The sequence below is a fragment of the Delphinapterus leucas genome, chromosome 10 (assembly GCF_059928025.1).
Source record: "Delphinapterus leucas isolate spDelLeu-1000000601 "Yukka" chromosome 10, BTC_Dleu_Yukka2, whole genome shotgun sequence".
Classification (NCBI taxonomy): Eukaryota; Metazoa; Chordata; class Mammalia; order Artiodactyla; family Monodontidae; genus Delphinapterus; species Delphinapterus leucas.
The window spans coordinates 38,441,862-38,463,770 of record NC_143138.1 but is presented as its reverse complement, the minus strand read 5'-3'; the positions used below and the strand labels follow the sequence as shown (position 1 = coordinate 38,463,770).

Here is a 21,909-nt window from a genome sequence, read left to right as displayed (position 1 = left end):
CTTTGTCCCTGTCACCCGCTACCATCCCTATATAGCTGAGAGTTGACTGTAAGTGGATAATATACAAAAGCAATGATTTAAGTAAGTTTTATAAGACTAAATATGCATGCCTTTGACCTAACATTCCCACCTCCAGGAATTTATCCTACAGAAAGTAATTAAGGACACAGGCAAAGAATTTAGCAAGAGACTATTCATTGCAGCGTTGTTTAGAAAAGCAAGGAAACTAAATAGGCAACCCTGTTGGGGACCTGCTCAATAAATAATGGTATAACCTTACAATAGCTGTCCATACTGCCCGTAAATTGGGTTATAAATGGTTACTTATTGATGTGGAAAGACATGATTTATTAGGTGTAAAAAGCAAGTTACAAAATAGTGTATACAGTATGACTCCATATAAGTATTCTTATAAGTAAGAATAAATATAAAATATATAATCTAGGAAGACATATACCAAATGTTAATCTCTAGGTGGAGGGATTCTAAGACATTAAAATTTTTTTCTTTTAGCTTATCTGCATTAAAAAAAATTTTTTTTTCCACAATGAACATGTATTTCTTGTGCAATGAGAACAAATTTCCTTCCAGTGGTCCCAGCAAGCGCCTCCTGCTGGGAGTCCAGGAGTGTACGGGCAAGCTGAATCAGGCGCTCCTGGCTCTGAGGCATTGTGAGAAAGGCCACCAACCCTTGTGAGGCCACTTCAAGCTGCTCATTAAGAATTTCCAAAACAGCGAGTCCCCACCCTGTTTCCACTCCCCATCCTGACTGGTCTTGCGGGCAAGAACTCAATGACCCAACACCTTGGTATCAAAATGCTCAGTTGCTTCATAACCTACTGGGGGGTTGGCTGCCGCCCTCCCTTGAGGCAAAACAGTTTGTACAAGTTGGTACTTGGTAAAGCTAGCCTTGCTAAAACTGTAGGGCCTTCCCCGCTAGCCAGGAGCACCCTCCCCTGTAGGGGAGTGATGGCTAAGATGCTGTGTTGATCAGGTCTACTGCCTCTACTACACAGAGGCAGTTGTGATTCTGAATGTTGGAGAGAAAAAGCCGTCACCATGGCAACCCAGGCTGCTCAGCCTCTGGGATCAGTCCAACCCTCAGGGAAAGAAGGTGGAGTCTGGAGTCAGAACAAATACTGCCTGGCTGTCTGACCTCGGGTAGGACACTTAGCTTTTCTCTGCCTCAGCTTCTACATCTATAAAATGATACTAAAGTTCCTTATCCTACCCGCTCCCCGGATTAATGAGGAATAATCTGTAAATGGTAAAATGCAAGAGGAGTAGAGCCTCCCTAGCTTTGGTTTGTCCCCAGATTGCTGTGTGTGACCTTGGGCAAATCACTTAAACAGTTCTGTGCTTCAGATGCTCTATTTGTAAACAGGAAAGTAACGTGCACTGTGATGGCTTCTCAGATTTATTGTCAGGTGCCCATGAGAATCCCAGAATCTCAGGGTTGGAAGGAATCTTAGCCCTTACCACCCATGCAGGAATCCCTTTGATAAGTTCTCTGACCGAGGTACTTGTCCTACCTCTGCTTGGTTACCTCCAGTGGCAAAGAGTTCATGACTGCACAACTTCCCAGGTAGCTCTCACTGCATGACACTAATTGTAAGAAAGTTCTTCTGTATATGATGTTTTACAATTAAATATTTGTTTAAAAAATTAGCAGTTCTTTTCAGAGCTATTTCTGCTCCTGATTTTCCCAGTGGGTTTGCACAAGGTAGAAATTAGCAGCAATTGGCCAGAGGCAGGTACAGTCCCAGCTCTGAAAGCTTTTAGCTTACTGTGACAGAAGGAGTATGGGTTCCGGGGTCACACACTCTAGGTTAAAATCCCACTTTGTACACTTACTAGATGGTTGACCTTGGGCAACTTATATTAGCTCTCAGAACCTTAGTTTCCTGATCAGTAAGATGAGGATAGAAATACCTACCTCACAGTATTGCTGTGATAGCACTTCTTATTAAGCTTACAACTCTAACTTCCCTGGTAGAATTCTGGGGAATGTGGGGGGCATGTGGGTTACACCTTCCTCTGCCAGCCCCTGGACAACGCATCTGCCCTCCAAGCCCCATCTGGCACATGTAGGCCCTCATGTGCCCAGGCTGTGCTCCTCTCAGAAGGAGACAGAAGGTTAATCTCGCCCTCCTGGGAACCCCTGCAGCACAGCCTTGGGTCTGTAATTTAGGGCCTTCTCCCTCTCAGGCCTGTACCAGGGGCCATAAAAGGAAGATGATGCAATGGCTTCAAGACCAAGTTCACCCCTCCCTGTAATTCCCCTGCCTCAAGGTCAGCAGCCCCACAGACTTTGCCAGCACTAAGCAAGCATCCCAGGGTGTCACTTGGTGAAGGCTTTCAGCCGTATTTAATGGGAATCTCATATGGGGCCAAAAGCCTCTAAGACTCAAAAGAATGCAGTCTGGTGGTGGACTTCAGGCATGGTGATAGGGAAAGCTATCTGGGGTAGAAAAGTGGTCCTCTGCCCTCAATAGGAAGGAGTCAGGACGCCTGACTAGCTGTGGACTCTCTGGAGCCAGTGACTTCATTCCTCCGTGCCTTGCTTTCCTTGTGTGCAGAATGACAGGTTGATGCCTGAGACCTTCCCTGCGTCAGAATTATAGGTTTTTCCCCATTTGTTGGATGCAGGATGAGATGGCGAAATCGCCCTTGACCTCTTTTTGCCGCGGGGGCCGCTAAGCTCCCACTCCTCTCTGCTTCCTCCACAGATGAGTACCTCCGAGTCCTCAGTGTGGGCGTGGCCGAGGTGAAGAAATCCTTCCTGGGGCCCTTGTCCCCGTCCTGTAAGATGGTGCAGACGATGAGGCAGTTTCTGTACCGGGTCCTGCCTGAGGACTCCTACAGGGTCGCCACGGGGAAGCTCCACGTGAGCCTCACCCGGTTCACGGATGGAAAGAGTGTTGTGGTTTCAGAATATACATCCAAAGAAGAGCTCATCGAGGCAAGGGGGCGGGACCTGGGAATAAGGGTGGGGGCGGGGCTAGGGATAGGGCGGGGCCAGGGAGTGGGGGCAGAGCCCAGGGAGTTGGGACAGGAAAGGAGAGGCTGGCCCCGCTTCTCTTGACGGGCCCCTGGGATGGTCCACTTGTCTGCCTCACTTCCTTCCTTCTGCTTTCTGCCCCCCTAGTTTTTCCCTCCCTTCACCCTCCTGGCATCTATCCCTCTGTGTCAGGCACGCTGTTAGACAAGATGGACACAGAGAAGCCAAAAACTAATCAGACATGCTCACCATCCTACATTTCAGCACTCAGAGTCTGCCTCCTTTTGCCTCTGTCTTGCCCTCTGCTCTAATCCTGCAGCTTCTCAGGGGCCCGTTTGTATTACCAACAGAGGTCCCATGGCTCCTCTAGGGCCTGGACTTCAGTGTTTCCCCACTAAATTACTCCCAGTTTGTGGGAACAGCTTCCCTCCGCCCCCTCTCTTCCACTGGTCCTTGATAAAAAGGACTGTGTTATCACTAAATGGGTTAACACTTAGGAAAGGGGATTCTGACAGTGCATTGTTCTAAGCTCACTAATATACATTTTAGTTATGACTTATTATTGCTGGAGAGTGCTGTGGTTATGTCCAATTTTCTTTCAGGGCAAGAGTTGAGCTGCATGACCCTCCACCCATATTTCCAATCCCCTCCCCTCCTCTGAATACAAGACCCTCGCCACCCATCCTCACATCCCCACACTGGCATGGCCTTGACCCTGGGGGTTGGGGATGAATGGGCAGGGACATGGATACCTCCTCCAGCTACCTCATGTCCCCTGGGTTTATTAGCACCCAGCTCTTCAAGACTTTTCTCTCCCCAGCCCTCTCCCACCACCTCCCACTCTTACCCATGCCAACCAGAGCAAATCACACAAAGCAGGCCTCTGTGTCGGCACCTGCCGTGCCTCCTGCCTCGTGCCGGATGCCCTTCCCTCCTTCCCACCCCACTTCACCTGCTTGGTGAGACTCCAGTCACTCCTGCCAGGGAACTTTCCTTCATCACCTGCCTGCCTTGCAACCCCTGGGTTGGGTGCTTCTTCTTTGGGACCACGATGCCCATGCTTACCTCCATCACAGCACCTGTCACCCCATGTACTGTCACCTAATTTCTTGGTCCCCCTCTGAGCATTCCCAAGTGTGGGCATCTCACCCTCCTTTGATTCCAGGCCCAGGCCAGACACACATTAATGGTTTTTGAATCCCATTGGATTCATGGAAATTTGGTGTTAGAAGGAGCCCTGCAGATCATTGAGGCCACTCTCTCCCTTTAAAACTGAGACATCCGGCCCAGCCTGACCAAGTAGGTTACCAAGGATCCAGCCAGGAGCTGAACCTGGGGCTCCACTTCCCAGGGCAGTGACTCCACCTTGGGTTTAAGAAGGGCCAGGCTGACAGTGTCCCAGATGCCCGCAGGTGATCCCTCCCCACGCAGCCCCCAGGCCTTGGGCATCTCAACCCTGTCCTCTCCCCCACAGGCCCTGTACTGCAGCTGCTTTGTCCCTGTGTACTGCGGCCTCATTCCTCCAACTTACCGCGGTGTGGTAAGTACCTCAGTGTGGGAGGGCGGGTGAGCTGGGATCCAGGGGTGCCTCAGGGCCCCTGTGACCCACATTTGGGAGGAATGGTCTCAGAATTCAGTGGGAAGACCAAGAATTGAAAAGGTCCTTGTGGTTTCCTACTCAGAATTCCCAGCGTAGATAGATTTCTGGGGCTTTAAGAAGAACTTTTCCCCCTAAGTTGGGCTTCTCTCTGGACTCACCAACACATTACTGAACCCAACAAGTCAAGTTTCCACAGGTTTGCCAGATTTCCCCAGCAGGAAAATCCGGTGGGTCTGAGATTCTGTACCTCCAATCAACTTCAGCTGACGCCAGTGCTGCTGGTCCACGGACAGCACTCTGAGTAGGAAGATTTAACCCGTGCCCTCTCCTCATTTTACGTATAGAGAAAATGAGATCCAGAGATTACGAATCAGCTAGTAGATGGACCCCTGTATTGCCTGCCATTCATTTAATCAGCTAGTAGATGGACCCCTGTATTGCCTGTCAGTCATTTAATTCGCAGGCACCCAGAGGGTTAGAGCCTCAGCATCTGTGATCCTTTGTTCACAGCCGAGGAAACAGAAGCCCCAAGAGGGGAAGGGACTTGAGGGTGGACACAGGGTGGTCAGGGGTGCTCTGGAGGGTGTTGAGGGTGTCTGACCTCAACAGAGGGGGGCAGCTTGGACCCAGGGCAGTCTGGAGGAGGGCGATTTCACAACCTGCTCAGACCCACCACATGTGCACCTTCTCAAAAGGCCCTGTGGATGAGCTCCTTTCCCCGGCCCTGCCCTCAGCTGTTGAGGGACTCCACGAGGGGTAACGTGACAGGGAAGCATTCGTTCCTGCTTCATCCAGGGTATGGATGCCCCCGGACCTTGGCGTCAAAGCTTCTCCCAAGGGACCCATTTCTTTGCTCTCCCTGAGTGGGGGAGAGGACCTATGACCCCAGATGAGCATTTCTCACTTTGCCTCCCCCCTCCGCCCTGCAGCGGTACATCGACGGGGCCTTCTCGGGCATGCAGCCCTGCTCCTTCTGGACGGACTCCATCACCATCTCCACCTTCAGTGGTCAGCAGGACATCTGCCCGCGGGACTGCCCCGCCATCTTCTGTGACTTCCTCATGTTCAACTGCTCTTTCCAGTTCTCCCTGGAGAACATCACCAGGATGACCCATGCCCTGTTCCCCCCAGACCTGGTGGTAAGAGACAGGAGGGACCTGGGGGATGGGCAAGGAGAGCCGGAAAGGGTGATGGGGTCTGGAGTGGGATGGGGGAGCCAATGAGGCCCATTCAGTCCATCTCAAATGATCCCTTAAACTTCCTCCTAAAGCTGTATCCCGGCCTTGCTGCCAGCTGGGTATGTGACCTTGAACAAGGGCCCTAAGTGCTCCCAACCTCAGTTTTCTCCCCTGTAAAATGAGATGATCTCAGAACCACTGATAGCAATGTTGGCTGAACTCTCCCATTTTGACATACAATGTGGGTTCAACAGGCTATGGCCCAGGGGCCAAATCCAGCATATGACTTGTTTTTATACAGCCTGTGAGCTAAGAATGGACTTTCTATTTTTAAAGCATTGTTTAAAAAAAAAAAAAAAAACAAGAAGAAGAAGAAGAAGTGACAGAGACTATAGGTGGCCTACAAAGCCCCAAATATTTACTGTTTGGCCTTTTACAGAAAAGGCATTGTGGGCAATATCTGGTGTAATCCTCCAGCATCCTCTGTGATAGATACTGTTTTATTCCCATTTTACAAGTGAAGAAACTGAGGCTGTGAGAGGTTACATTCACCCAGCCACCCAGCCAGTAAGTGGCAGCACTGGGATTTGAGCCCAGTCTCCAAATGCTGCTCTTTATGCTGTCCAAATGCACCTTCTCTGGTTCTACCATAAACATCGCACCCTCTCCGGCCCAGGGGAAGCTGATGATCAGCTGTTCTTAGCAGGTACTGAAGGATGGGCACATTTTGAAAAGCTCATCATATAAAGCTCAAGAGCAATGAAAGCAACTGCTTTGGAAGAGGGGACTATGGGTCTCTCTGTTGCTACAGCCTTAGTTATTTTCCTGGTGCCCCTCCTTGCAGATCCTGCACAATTATTACTACAGAGGGTACGAAGATGCTGTTTCGTACTTGAGGCGGCTGAGTAAGTACTATGTGGTGCCCCGAGGAAGAGGAGGAAAGTGGGGCAAAGACAGGAAGTAGAAGGGCTAGATAGAGGAGCATTTCCCCCCAGTTTGTGAACTGGAGGTGCTCTTCACCCAGGAGAGCTGGAAATGGGCACAGGGACCTGACAGCCTTCATTGTCCAGATGTTACTGTGGCCAGAAATTAGGACCACTGTGGAAAAGGGGCTTTAGGTTAACTGATGGGACAGTGTCTAGGGCTTTTGTACAAATGTATTTCTGAATTTAAAAACTATGCTTAGGAAATACATAGCTCATATCTCCCTGGAGCATTCCATTCTCATATCATTACATTTTCTTGCATTTTATTCTCTTTCCAATGAAACAGTATTGTTAATGTAGAACTAGATGTGACTAGTTTATGTTTGTGTGAGACTTTTGAGTGACATATAGATCAACAAATGAGAGAGAAGAGCCCTTGCCCTAAGTTGGTTTGGAAAGCATGGTCCCACCCCTGTGTATCCTCTGTGTATTATCTGGGTGGGAGGAAGATTCCAAAGGCATACACTACACACGCTAACTCCATGAAGGCCATGCAAACATCTTTGTTAAAAGGAAAGAAAAAATGCTTTTCTATATTTAGAATTAATTCCATAGAGCATATTTCCAGAAAAAGGGGATTTCTGGATCAAAGGGTTTACTTAATGTTATATAATAAATTTTTTTCCATGTTGCCATATGGTCTTTGTAACTGGCTTTTTGGCACCTGTATAATATTCCATCACAGTTGTACAGAATACTTTGATCATTCTTGGGTTTCCAAATGTTCACTATTATAAACAATGCTATGGTGAACTTTTTGTGTATGTAGTTTAAAAAATATACTTAAGGAGTGAGATTAAGGGGTTGAATGAGGTTTTTCTCGTAGGATATGTACACTTTTTTTCTTCAAAATTGCTTCCTGCTGGGACTTCCCTGGCAGTCCAGCAATTAAGACTCCATGCCTCCACTGCAGGGGGTGCAGGTTCAATCCCTGGTTGAGGAACTAAGATCCTGCATGCTGCGTGGTGCAGCCAAATAATTGCTTCCTGCTTTCCTAAGCTCCGCTGTCCTAACTCTTTACTTTATCCTGGGTCCATTCTCCCGACTAGTGGGGTAGGGAGCAGGAGCACAGGATGGAGAGAATGTGGCTCTGGAGGCAAGTAGCCCTGGGCCAGGATCCCCATCCCCCAAGCTGTGTGAGCTCCAGGAAATCACTCTCCCTCTCTGAGTCTTAGTTCCAAATCTGTAAAAAGGGTTTAGATCCTGGTTTTTGACACACCAACTATGTGACCTTGAGCAAGTAATTCATCTCCTGGGGCCTGTTTTCTCATCTGTACAAGGTGGCTGATGGTGGAACCTACCTCTGAGTTTTATTCCTAGCCACGGTCAATCCAGTCCACTGCCCCCTCTGACCTCTCTGCAGACAGACTCCTCCTAACCCTGACTGTCCTCTGACAACTGCCCCATCTTCCACATTTTCACAGGTGACAGCTGTGAAGCCGAGCCCCCAGTGTCCTAAAGGAGGATGACCTGGGGGGGGGGTGGTGGTGGAGATGAGGTCTCACCTACAGAGCTTAGGGAATAGGAGGGTCTGGCTAGGGCCTGTGGTCCTTTCTGCCCCAGGTGGGGAGCCCCTCCATTCTTTCCTCAGTGATGGTGTATATCGAGGGCTTGAGGTTTGGGGAGCCCCTGATTTGGTTCTTGGATCTCGGAGCAGACACCAATTGCCTGCCCCAGGAAATCCCGCTACACCTCAGATTGCATCCTGGCTACCTGGCTGCCTCCATACCTGTCTCTTGCCTAGAACTTTTCCTTTCTCTTCCTCTCAGGGCAAGCCCTGGGAAGACTTACAACGTGGGCTGTTAAGCATCTCTAGTCTCCCCCGTCTCTCAGTAGCCCCTTACCCTCTCACCCTCCCCGCTCCCACCCTTAGCTGGTGTGGACATTTTCACGGGTATGAACGGCAGTCTTAAACCCAAGGATGAAACTCTAATAGTAGCATTGCAGGCATCCACTCCTGAATTGGGGCAGTATATGGAGGATGGCAGGTTTTCCCCAATGGCCCTGGAATCACTCCAAGTAGGAACAGACACAACTCATAAGGGAGAAAAAAACTCGTGCTGGCTGCCAGCTGTTTTTGCTTCCTCTCCCAATTTGCAAATGTGTGCGTGGCTTTCTCAGTGCAAGTTTCAGCTCCAGCACCTAAATCCTCTTGGGTTTGGTGGGCCTAGAGTTTTCTCCCGGCACCAGATGCAAGCAGGAAATACTGACATAGCCTGAGAAATCCCCACCTACCATCTGGGAACGGAAAACGGAAGTCTGCTCCAGCCTCCTGCCTGCTTTCTGAAAGGGGGTCAGCTCAGGTAGGAAGCCATACCTGCAAGGTGTGCAAGGGTGCAAGGTGTCACCCTCAGCTCACATCCTGGCATCCTCTTTCTCCTCCCTCCTAAGGGTTCACATCTACCTAGTTTTCCTGCCACCAGGTGAGCCTCCCTCTCCACTCTTGGCCTCCCCTGACAGCAGCCTTCTACCAAAGGGAAGGACACTGCTTGCTGGCATCCTTGAAAATCCACATTCCCCACACAGACACATGTACATGGTGAGGTTGGAGCTCAGAGGATGCCATGTCTGAAATATCCATCCCATATCCAGCCATGCCCGGCCAAACTGACCTTCCTCCCTCCTTTCCTCTCACTCACAATTGGGTGAGTTTTGACACAGACACAGACACACAGACACAGACACACACACCTGCGAAACCAGCACGACAATCAAGATAGGGAACAATCCATGATGCCTGAAGTTTCCTCATGCCCCTTTGGGATCCCTCCCACCTTCCCTCATCCCACCATCCCCAAGCAAACCCTGATGTCTTTCTGTCATTATAGATTAATTTGCATTTTTAGAGTTTTTGATAGATGAACTCTTATAGTATGAACTCTTTTTTGTCTGCATTCTTTCACTCAGCATAATTATTCTGAGATTCACCCATGTCATTGCATGGTATAAATAGTTCATTCCTTTTTGCGTTCCAATCCACTGTATCAATGAATATACCACAGTTCATTTATCCATTCACCTGTTAATGGGCATTTTAGTTGTATCCAATTTGGGGCTATTATGAATAAAGCTGCTATGTACATTCATGCATGAAGTTCTGTATGGACAAATGCTTTCATTTCTCTTGGGTAAATACCCAGGAATGGAATGACCCGATCATATGGTGGATGCATGTTTATTATGTAATGTGTATATGTCTACAAATATATGTATAACATATAATATTTTAATATAAAATGTAATGTATTTAATTGTAGTAAAACACACATAATATAAAAGTTACCATCTTAGCCATTTTAAGTGTACAATTCAGTAGTGTTAAACATACACTGGTGTGCAACCAATCTCCTGAACTTTTCCATCTTGCAAAAATGAAACTCTACACCCATTAACCAACTCTCCTTTTCAGCCACCCCCTAGACCCTGGCAACCACCATTCTATTTCTATGAGTTTGAATACTTTAGGTACCTCATGTAAGTGGAATCATAACAGTATTTGTCTTTTTGTGACTGGTTTATTTCATGTATAATGTCCTCAAGATTCATGCATGTTGTAACATCTGACGGGATTTCCTTCCTTAAGGCTAAGTAATATTCCATCGTGTATATAGAGCAGATTTTCTTTATTCATTCGTCAGTGGACATTTGGGTTGCTTCCACCTCTTGGCTATTGAGAATAATACTGCAATGAACATGGGTGTGCAGATATCTCTTCGAGATCCTATTTTCAATACTTTTGGATATGTACGTACTGAGAAACATACGCAGAATGTATGTCTAACTTTTTAAGAAGTTACCAAATTGTTTTCTAGAGTGGTTGTACCATTTTACATTCCCAGTAGTGAATGAGAATTCCAGTTTCCCCACATTCTCACCAACACTTGGTATGGTCAGTCTTTTTAATATTAGCCGTTCTAATAGGTATGTGGTAGTATCTTATTGTGGTTTTAATTTGCATTTCCCTAATGACTAATGATGCTGAGCATCTTTTCCTTGGCTTATTAGTTGTTCAAATATATTCTTTGGTGAAGTGTCTGTTCAACTCTTTTGCCCATTTTCCCCTAGACCTTGAATAGGCTTTATTTTTTAGAATCATTTTAGATTTACAGAAAAACTGTGAAAATAGTACAGAGAGTTTCCATAGACTCCACATCTAGGTTTCCCTATTGTTTTAGGTCTCACACTTGTTAGATGTTATAGCATGGTACACAAATCATTTGGTGCATAGTATAGTATATTGTTTACAATTAGTGAACCAATGTTGATAAATCGTTATGAACTAAAGTCCATACTTTATTCAGATTGCCTTAGTTTTTACCTAATGTCCTTCTTCTGACCCAGGATCCCATTCAGGATCCCTCATCACATTTAGTTGTGCTGTCTCCTTAGGCTCCTCTTGTCTGTCACAGTTGCTCAGACTCTCCTTGTTTTTAATGACCTACTGGCCAGATAGTTTGTAGAATGTCCCTCGGTTGGGATTTGCTTGGTGTTTTTCTCATGATTAGACTGGGGTTGTGGGTTTGCGGGGGAAAGACCACAGAGGCAAAGTGCCATTCTCATCACGTTGTATCAAGGGTACATGCTGTGAGGTGGTGTTTGTCGGGTTTTTCCACTGTAAATCTACTCTTCCTTTCCATACTGTGCTCTTTGGAAGGAAGTCACTAAGAAGTAGGGAGTTATTCTCCACTTCCTTAAGGGCCGAGTATCTACAGAAATTATTGGGAATTCTTCATCATGAGAGATGTGTCTCTTTCTCCGCCTATTCAATCATTTGTTTACCTATTCAATCATTTGTTTATATTAGTATGGACTCGTTGATACTTATTTTATACTGTGGGTTATTACTCAGTCCTACTTTATTTAGTTTCTTACTCAAAGTGTTCCACCTTTGGCCATTGGGAGCCCTTTCAATTGACTCTTTTGCCCATTTATTTTTATTTTTATTTTTTTGGCTGCACTGCACACAGCTTATGGGAGCTTGTGGGATCTTAGTTCCCCAACCAGGGATAGAACCTGGTTCCTCAGCAATGAAAGCGTAGAGTGCTAACCACTGGACTGCCAGGGAATTCCCATCTTTTGCCCATTTAAAAAATGGAATTGTTTGTTTTCTTATTAAGAGCTTTTATGTATTCTAGATAAATGCCCTTTATCAGAAATATGATTTGCAAATATTTTCCCGCAGTCTGTGATTTCTCTTTTCAACTCCTTAACAGTGTCTTCTGAAAAGGAGAAGTTTTTTTTTTTTCCTCTCCCGTTGTGGAGCACAGGCTCCGGACGCACAGGCTCAGTGGCCATGGCTCATGGGCCCAGGCGCTCCGCAGCATGCGAGATCTTCCCGGACTGGGGCACGAACCCGTGTCCCCTGCATCGGCAGGTGGACTCTCAACCACTGCGCCACCAGGGCAGCCCAAACCAAGGGTCTTTGATGCCGCCTGTAAGCCCTTGCATGGTCTGGCCCCTGTGGTCTCCTTAGCCCCATGTCCCATCACAAGTATGCCCACCCCTCTTCCACCTACACTGACCTCGCAGGGCCTTGGCTTCTTGCTGCTCCCCCGAACCTGTGACCCTTGTGTGTGCTGTTCGCTCTGCCTGGAATGCTCCTCCTCATCCCACCCTGACCACCCCCTGGACCCCTCCCCTGTCACGTCTCAGCTCAAACGTCACTCCCTCTGGGAAGCCCTTCCTGCTCCCGTCTCTCCTAGTACCACATTCTTCACTTCCTAGCACTTGTCTTGGTTAAAACTTGAGGTTATGGGCGTGGTTAGTGCCTGCCCCCAGGCTAGACTATAAGCTCCAAGAGGCCTATTTTTGTCTCCTTCAACTCCTCAGTGCCTGGTATAACGCCTGGCACATATTAGATGCTCAATAAGTATCCATTAAATAAGTGGATCAAAACACAATCAGAAGGCTTCCCTGGTGGCGCAGTGTTTGAGAGTCCGCCTGCCGATGCGGGGGACACGGGTTCGTGCCCCGGTCCGGGAAGATCCCACATGCCGCGGAGCGACTGGGCCCGTGAGTCATGGCCACTGAGCCTGCGCGTCCGGAGCCTGTGCTCCGCAACGGGAGAGGCCACAACAGTGAGAGGCCCGCATACCGCAAAAAAAAAAAACCACAATCAGATATTCAATATAAATTCAAGTAAGTAAAGAAAGGCCATTGAAAAGCACTAATCCAGGAGTTCCCTGGTGGCCTAGTGGTTAGAATTCTAGGCTTTCGCTGCTGGAGTTCAATCCCTAATCGGGGAACTGAGATCCTGCAAGTTGTGCAGCGCAGCAAAAACAGAACAAAAACAATGAAAAGCACTAATCTTGTTTATGAGAATAATTTGGGAAACCATTTTTTGCAAATACTCTGCTGATGCCAGGGGTTAGTAATGCCACCTGTGACCCCATGCTACTGTTTTTCCTAGATGCTGCTTACCTTAATTCTCCTTCCAAGAGAGTGATTTTCCCCTGGGTAGAAGTGTACTGCCAGATAGAACTCGCCCTTGGCAATGAGTGCCCTGAACACTGTCAACCAAGCCTCCAAACAGAGCGGGCCAGTCCAGAAGAATCCAGACAACTTCACACACAATGGGCTCCCAAAGGAGAAAGAAAAGGTGGCCGTGGTCCACCTCTGTCCCCACCTGTGCAGACACCTGAATCCACATGTGAGTGGCCTGTGGAGTCACCTGTTTCACCACCTGCATCGCCACTGGCCTCAACACCATCACATTCTCCAACTGACTTGCCACCTGTATCACTCCCAGCTGTGCACTTCCTCCCCAGCTCAACACCTGGGCTGTCACCCGTATCACCATCACAGCAGGTACAACTGACTGCATCGCCACCCAGATCCCCACCCCCCCAGTCATCTATGTCATCCAGGGCGTCCCTGGGGCCTTCCGCTGTGGGCACATCTCCAACATTGCCCCAATGTTCTTCTTCAGCATCACCTGCACAGCCACCTGTGGAGGAACTGGGCCCAGAACAGCCCCAAGGTATGGACCCTTCTGGCTTCTCACAGCTTCCTCATGTCTGGAGCCCGTTGGCAAGTGTGTAACGACATGGCTGCTGATAACATTTGCTTTAGAGGGATGCATTGGTGAAGTTAGCCCGTAACTTTAGCGGCTCTACTTGCTATGAGGACAGACCACCACGAGAGGGCAGTGTACTTGACATTTGTTTTTTTTCCTTCTTTAGTCCAGTGATTCTCAAAGTGTGCTCCCCAACTAGCAGCAATAGCACCACCTGAGAACTTGTTAGAAGTGAACATTCTCAGGCCCTACCACATACCTACTAAACCACAAATTCTAGGGGTGGGACCCAGCTGTCTGCATTTTTTACAAGCCCTCCACATTTGAGAGCGGCCATTCTAGTAGATTTTTTATTGTGAAAGCTGCTGTGCCAGGGCAATGCTGCTCAAGAAGGGGTCTGTGGACCAGTGCCAGTCCCTGAATTATTTGTTACTAGTTCACAATGAAATGAGTACAGAAAGTGAGAGCAAGCATTTAGAAATGTTTATAGCAATACAGTAGAGCTATGACATCCAAGAGCTTGGTCATTTTCCTACTAATTCATTTATATTGTATTTCACAAAAGCACTAGTCCATTATGGATTGTAAATAGTATTTTAAAAAACTGGTTATTTACTACAGGTGAAGCACCCCGCTGGGGGCTGCAAAGATGAACAGCTCTTTGCAGAGGGAATGGCATGGATACCAACCTCAAAAACGCAAAAGGAATTCTTAAGTACTATATAACTAACAAAAACAGTGTTGAGGGTATTAATAGAGAATAAGATTACATCTCTCTGGGGAGATAAGAAAGGCTTCTTGGAGGTGACAGGTGATTTGAAATGGGCAAGATTTTGACAATTGTGGTTTGTGGGATACGACAGAGTAGAAAGAACATTTCAGATTTTGTTTATTCCAGAGGCTCAGGTGCAGAGAAGGAAAGTGCAAGGTACATTCAGGATGAAGAGGATACCTGTTTGGCCACTGTGGGTGGTCTGTGTGGGGACCAAGGGAGAGGGGCCCAGATGATGGACCGAAGCCAGGTTGTAGGGTCCTCATGGTCCACCAGCCAAGCTTCCATAGTTATTACGATAAACAGTAGCACAGATTAGCAAGGTTGCCTTCTTTGTGGATCTGCCCTGAGTCAGGAGTGACCCTCCTTTCTCTGGAATAGGTTCACTTTGTCTTTTTTTTGTTTTTCTTTTCTTTTCTTTCTTTCTTTTTTTTTTGAATAGGTTCACTTTGATTCTTTTAACAATGAGACAAAACTGTCAGAACATTAAGAGTCAGAAAATTGTTCAAAGTCTTTCACCTGCTGCCTTCTTCCCTGTTACATGAAATGCATTTATTTTATTTTATTGCACCTGTGCTTAAAGGCAGCCATCTTCAGGGGACTGAGAACTCCTGGACCCAGAGCTGGCGTTCCTTACTCATATTGGGGGTGGACAGAGGGTATGGATAGCCCAGTGGTTTGCGACTGCGGGCCATATTACCCCCCAGGAGACATTTGGCAACATCTGGAGACATTTTTGGTTGTCACCAAGTGGGTAATGTCTAGTTGGGAGAGGCCAGGGATGCTGCTAAACATCCTGCAGTGCTCAACCCCTATAACAAAGAATTGCCTGGCCCTTAGCGTCGGTAGTGCTGAGGCTGAGGCAATCCTGTTAGAGCCTCCAGCTGGTCTTAGCAGTGACACCCTAGGCCACCGGTAGGAATTGGGCAGAGTGGAGCCCCAGGGGTCATGTTAGCAGTTGTTTGGCAGTGGCCATGTTGTTGTTGGGGGCGGCAGGTGCTGCAGAAAGTCCCAGGAAAATCCATAAACAAAGGAGCCACAAATAGATTTGGGAGAGTGAGGGATATCCAGCAGGTCCCCAAATGAAAGAAGTTCAGAAGAGGAAGTTATTAATTTATTCTATATTATTTTTATTTACATGTATTACATAATTACATATTAATATTCATGTGTTATATATCCCCCTACTCATCAGAAACATGCAGAGAGCTTACTTAAGGGAATTCCCTGGTGGTCCGGTGGTTAGCACGTAGGCTTTCAGTGCCGTGGGCCCAGGTTCAATCCCTGGTTGGGGAACTAAGATCCCGCAAGCCAAAAAAAAAAAAAAAAAACAACCACAAAAGAAAAGAGAGCTTACTTAAGAACAATGGTCATGAAACTATTTGTATTTCCTATTCCAGCAAAAAAGACAAAAGCATTACATAAAGCAGATGCTAGAAGGTTTAGACCCCTATGGGGAATTTTCTTGAAAACTTTCCCTGACACAACTGGCTGCTTTTTATGAGGGAATTGCTGATAATATTATATCAAGGGTTAGCTTCAGACCTTCTGCAGATGTCACTGCCCTGGATCTCAGCCAAATCCAACAACATGATTCTGGTCCCAAATACGAGAATTTGAGAGTAAAAGTTCTTTACTGTTTCTGAACATTTCACTTACTTCCTATTGTTATTTCAAAAATGACTAAGTACTCCTCCCCAACCCCATCTCACTCATGTCTCCTATATTTTCATTTTTGGCTGTAGCTCCCTGTGCTTCTTCAAATTCCAAACACACTGTGCCTCTGGCTAATGTGAAGGAAACCATGAGCAAGCCTTATGCAATGTAAGTGTCTCCTCAATTGGGAACATGTTCTTTCCTTTGGTCAGGGGAGAGGGCCCAGCTGAGTGATATTTTCCATCTCTTTAGCTGCCCAAGGAGCACTGAGTTACTTTTCTGGATGTGATTTCAGTCCATCCCCTTACCGTTCGCAGACCACCACTCCCTCTTCTCTCTTCCTCAGTGATGGCAACGTGTGGGATATGAGCCTATTCATACTGACAGTGTCATTCCCCCCAGTCCCTGCTGTGCACACTGGGGAATGCACCTTCTCTAAACGCAGTGGGAGAGTGTGTACCCCTCCTCGTATCTGACTCTCTGTTGATGTCTCTGTTCAAAAGAGCTGGCAGGCATGCTACATTCTAGTCTTTGGTGGATCCTGCACAGTATAAGTGAAGAGACTCTACCAAAAACTTCCCTTAATCCAAATTATTTTCTATCAGCATAAAAAGAGGGCTAATATTCCTATGTTGTAGATTGTCCCCAGAAAATCTTTTTTCCTAATGCGCACCAACTGTCTGGGTTGCTGGGTTGTTTAACATGTACTCCATTATTGTCTTTGCAGTGACTGGGAGAGGGCCTGGGGAGCTGTTTCTTGTTTGTTTGTTTTGTTTGTTTGTTTTTTCCTCTCTGGGAACCGCAATACCCAGACTCCTTTGCTGACTGAATGCCAGTGGGGTTAGCCAGTGGAATGCAGCAGCAGGAGATCAGAGGGTGAATCAAGGGTATTTCTGCCCCCCAACCTCATCCCTTCCTGCCTTGGGGTAGCTCTGGCAGTGGCTGAGTTTTTCTATGGCCACAGTTGCAGAGAACAGGGCCTGAGGCACAACTAGAGAGAAGCCCACACACAGAAACGAAAGATCCCACATGCCTCAACAAAGATCCCGCGTGCTGCAACTAAGACCCGACGCAGCCAAATAAATAAATAAATATTAAACAAACAAACAAACAGGTGGGTGCTCATGTGACTCGACAGGTAGCCTTCCTAACTGTTGCCAACCTACAGCTAACGGTCCTGACCAATGTAGGCCTGCTTCTTATATAGCTTTTGACTATATTAGACTGTTGTTGATTTAATCAGTCAACCTTCACTGAGCACCTACTAAGTGCCAAGCACTCTTCTGGGTTCTGGGGATATCAAAGATGAATTCAACTTGATCCCAAACTTTCAAGAATTTACCCCAAAGTTGAACTTTAGACCAAAGACAAGAGTAAAACCAACTAATTTGCCAAACTGTGAGCCCCATATAAACCAAGTCTTAATGTTTTTACTGAACCATAAAATTGTTTTTAAAGGCACATGCATATATACATACACACTCACAAATTCAAAATGCCAGCCTCAAACCCAAATCAAGGCAGGTATCATCTTCAGTTATTTCACAGGATTATTGAAGTATTCTCTGAATGGAACAGACCTTGCTATTTAATTTGCTTCAAGCCTTAATTGGTTGGAAAAATTTCTAACTCTTTCTATGAGACATCCAGTCCTGGGTGGGAGTCCCTGGGTAGGCACAGGGATGTATCAGGTAGATGAGGGTCAGAGGCTCACCCTGGCAGCCATAGGCCCACTGCAAAATCTGGGCAAGTAGGTACTTGGTAGGTGGTAGGAAGCAGTATGGTGGGGAGGAAATTCAAAGCTTCTGCAGGAAGTAGGGCAGACCTACGTGCCACGTTCTGGATTAAAGAATGGGCAGCAAAGGTGTAGGACCCAGAGGGCAGTTGGTGGTTTCTGGGGTTTGTAGGATCACTGCTGCCTGGGATTAGTCCCACTCTGTTCCTTGGTCTCCATCCCCAAAACTTCCCTGAACTTTGAGTCTCTCTCTAGAAGCTCAGGGTCAGGTTTGGTCATGAGGATGTAGGCAGGTCTGCCATGGGTGTGGGGAAGCTTCCCTGCAGCTAGGAGTGCCCTCTGGAAGCCAGGTCCAGACTCGGGTCTTTGATTTCAGAGCCAGGCCTCTTCCCATACATCAGAGCACTGGGAACTGTGCAGTTCAGCCAGAGCTACCTTGGTTGATAAACTTCTAGGAATCAAGGTGCTTTATAAAGAAGCAGGCTGTGATAAAAAACAAACAAAACAACATTCATAAGCTGTGGAAAACACTGTTGTCAGTGGGTCACACATCCTGTGTGCAGTGCTCCTTTGTAGAACAGGTTATGAAACTGCTTGGGGGCAATTTACCAATTGATTTTAAGCAATTCCATGCTTTGAGTTCAAATACAAGGTTAGTGGGCAGGGAAAAAAGGCTTAAAAATATTAGGCATAGAGAGGTAAGAGTGGTCCAGGAAGAGGAAAGGTCTGTTCCAAAACTACAATCACAGAGACATTGTCACATCCACAGGCTAGTCCTGTGTAAATTCCTGGTCCCCAGCTGATATCTGTCCCAGCAGAGGAAAGAGTCTAGAATAAAAGCTCAGGGTAAATCTCCCATACATTAATATGCGTGTGTGTGTGTGTGTGTGTGTGTGTGTGTGTATGTTTTAAATTAGAAGTTCAAATCCATACTCTGGTGTGGGTTGTATTAGTCAATTATTGCTGCTATGATAATGCTGTATAACAAATGACCCTCTTCTCCCAAGATCTCAGTGGATTACAAAACAAACATTTATTTATTTTTTTCTCTTTCATAGGGCTATGAGTTGGCTGGGATAGCTCTGCTTAGGCTACAGGTTGGGGTCAGGTCTGCTCCCTGTCCCTTTTATTTCCAGGACCAGCAGTAATGCCAGATATGCCCTTCTCCTGGAGCATGGCTAGATATATATATCAGCCTAGCTTTCCTCTGCTAGTCTTATCCTCTGCTGGTCATCGGACTCAGGTTGTGTAACTGACCTCAAAGTAGAGAGACAGATTGAGAAGTTGAGAGACTGCCTACAGGCTACAAATGGAAAAGGAGGAGGTCCATCTTGCTGATTGCTACCCACATCCTTCTAATTGCTGCCAAGTCTGTCAGACTCCCCAAATTTCCACCATTAAAGAGCCCCTCCTTTGAGTTACTATGGAATTAGTAACTTATTAAAAGTTACTAATTCAAAGGTGAATTTAATAATGGCTAAAACTTATAGAGTAGTTATGTTCCAAGCACTGTGGCACAGAGAGGTTAAGTAACATGCCCAAAGTCACACAGTTGGTAGATGGCAGAGCCAGGATCTGAATCCAGATCGTCTGTCACCAGAATCTTGATGTTGACCAAGTGGTACAGTCTCCTGGGGTAGAAGGAGCACTGGAGTGAGAATCAGAAGTCACAGAGTCTAGTCTAGTTCCTCCATTTGGGCAGGAGAGGCCTGGAGGTGCACTTGGAAACATGGCAGGGGGTAGGTCAGGCTGGCTTAAGTGCCATGCTAATGAGATTGAACTTCACCTTTGTTACTGGGGAGTCATCATAGGATTTAAACAACAGAATGACACAGTCAGATTTGAAAATTATCCAAGAATGTGCAAGTCCACATCCCAACATTTCTCCAAGATGAGCTCTCCAGGTGTCTTCCTGCAGTTTCCCAGAGGGTGCAAGTGACTTGCCCAGTGTCACACAGCAGGTGGAGGAGGGCTTGGAAATCAGGGCTTCCAATTGCTCCTTTTTGTCTCATTTCCCCTCACATGTGCTTAACCTCAACTTCTCACATCAAGGTCTGCTCCCTGCCCACTCGACTCCTCTCTGCTCTCCACTTCCAAGACAGTTTGGGTCACCTACAGACCTCATCCCAGCCGGATCAAGGAATACAGCTGCCCTGAGGTGTGGAACTCCCCAGTGTGTCCCTGGAGACCGGACACTGCCTGTTCTGTCCCAGGATACTGTGGTGACCTCTGAGCCCTGTTGTCCCAGCTTCCTTTCTGCCCTCACCTGCTTCTTCCTGGTCACAGTCAGGGCCAACACTAGCCCATATAATGCCTTGTACACTGAGAAAACAGCACCCCTTCCTTCAGAACTTGACTGCCAGCTGCTTGAATGTTGTCATAATACACTGATTTCGTTTGAACAATTGACTGCCAACTGCTAGAAAGCTGTATGAATGACATGTAAGTATGTCTGTGAAGTGCTTACCCTTTTGTATTGGCAGTGTACCCTTGGGCAGTGTGCAGTCTGAACAACTGTCCTCTGCACTCTGGAGGCCACTCCACTTCTTCCCTCTTCCTGCAAAACCAAATACCAACCAGACTTTGGCAAGTCGAATAATATTTCAAACACTCTTTTATCAACTCCTGCTCTGCAAATGGAATCCTCCTTTTGCAAAAGACCCTTGTATAATAAAGTGAACCCTCGAACTGGCTTTTTGTATAAATTGAGTTTTCCAATTTCCACATATTAGCCTGGCTACTTGCTCAGGATGCCCAAGGCATATAAATCTGTGAGGAGTGTTCTCAGTGGAAATAAGGGGAGGGAAGTCCTTGATTCAGGTCTTAGAAATGATGAATTTGTGTTCTTTTGCTAGGAAACTGTGAGCCGAGAGAGAAAACTTGAGCTGGAATGGGAGAGAACCCAACGGCCGCAAGGCCAAGGCTTCTCCCCGCTGCTCTCAGACGCCCTCCTCTCACCCCAGGCCTTTCGGGGACCTGCATGCCACCCACTACCAAGCCTGTTGGTGTAGAGGGTCCTGCTTCCCCCAGGCAAGAGCCTTCTTGTCTAAACAAACATCCTCCCAGCTTCCCTGCAGTCCTTCCACTACTCTGCTCTGGACAGACAGATGGATGTCAGCGCAGACGGGCACTGAAGAGCGAGCAGCACAGCCTCCTCCCAGCTGGCTGGGCTCTGGGCCTTCCTCCCAACCTAGCCTGAGTTCACTTCTTCAAGATCCTAGCCCCCCAGGATCTCATCCACAGGGCAAAACTGTTGGCGGTCAGGCAGAGCTGAGCCATGGACACTCTTTCCTGTTTCCTGTGGCGTCAAGAGACCACATCTTCTTCTGTTGCTTTTTTTTGTTCACACAGCATGCAAAAGGCTTGACTTGGAACCAGTGGGCTCCACCTCAGCCACTAATGGAAGTCCGCAGGTGGGGCTCATCTGGCATGCCGCCTTTACAAGCTCCCGAGGGATTATGTGGTGCAGCTGGGTGGAGTGGGCAGCCCTGGCCTTCATGGAGTCCTCCCAGGGTTGTAGAGGAAACGGGAAGCTTTATGTCCCCTTCCCTCCCCTTTCCCAGCCCAAATGAGGGCAGGCTCTGTCGGCTCTTCACACCCAAGTGAAAATGGTCCACAAGAAAGATACCTTTGGGACTTCCCTGGTGGCGCGGTGATTATGAATCTGCCTGTCAATGCAGGGGACTTGGGTTCAAGCCCTAGTCTGGGAAGATCCCACATGCCATGGAGCAACTAAGCCCGTGAGCCACAACTACTGAGCCCGTGTGCTACAACTACTGAAACCCATGCGCCTAGAGCCTGTGCTCCGCAACAAGAGAAGCCACTGCAACGAGAAGCCCGCACGCCGCAACGAAGAGTAGTCCCTGCTCGCTGCAACTAGAGAAAGCCTGCATGCAGCAACGAAGACCCAATGCAGCCAAATATAAATAAATAAATTTATTTAAAAAAAAAGAAAGAAAGACGTCT

The 21,909-nt window shown here is 47.2% G+C and overlaps 1 protein-coding gene across 19 annotated transcripts in view; it reads left to right on the top strand.

The window, feature by feature from the left end:
• Positions 1-21,909, top strand: part of BRPF3 (bromodomain and PHD finger containing 3) — a 103,131-nt gene extending 81,222 nt beyond the window's left edge. For 2 of the 19 annotated variants that reach the window (XM_089918820.1, XM_089918838.1), the window contains 8 exons: positions 2,730-2,962; positions 4,476-4,541; positions 5,531-5,740; positions 6,624-6,684; positions 13,175-13,744; positions 16,298-16,376; positions 19,996-20,385; positions 20,799-20,889. In XM_089918820.1, coding sequence (XP_089774946.1) covers positions 2,730-2,962; positions 4,476-4,541; positions 5,531-5,740; positions 6,624-6,684; positions 13,175-13,744; positions 16,298-16,376; positions 19,996-20,176 — 1,400 coding nt within the window. In that variant the 3' untranslated portion in view covers positions 20,177-20,385; positions 20,799-20,889. The other 17 variants (XM_089918819.1, XM_089918829.1, XM_089918826.1 and 14 more) reach the window with 17 other exon arrangements.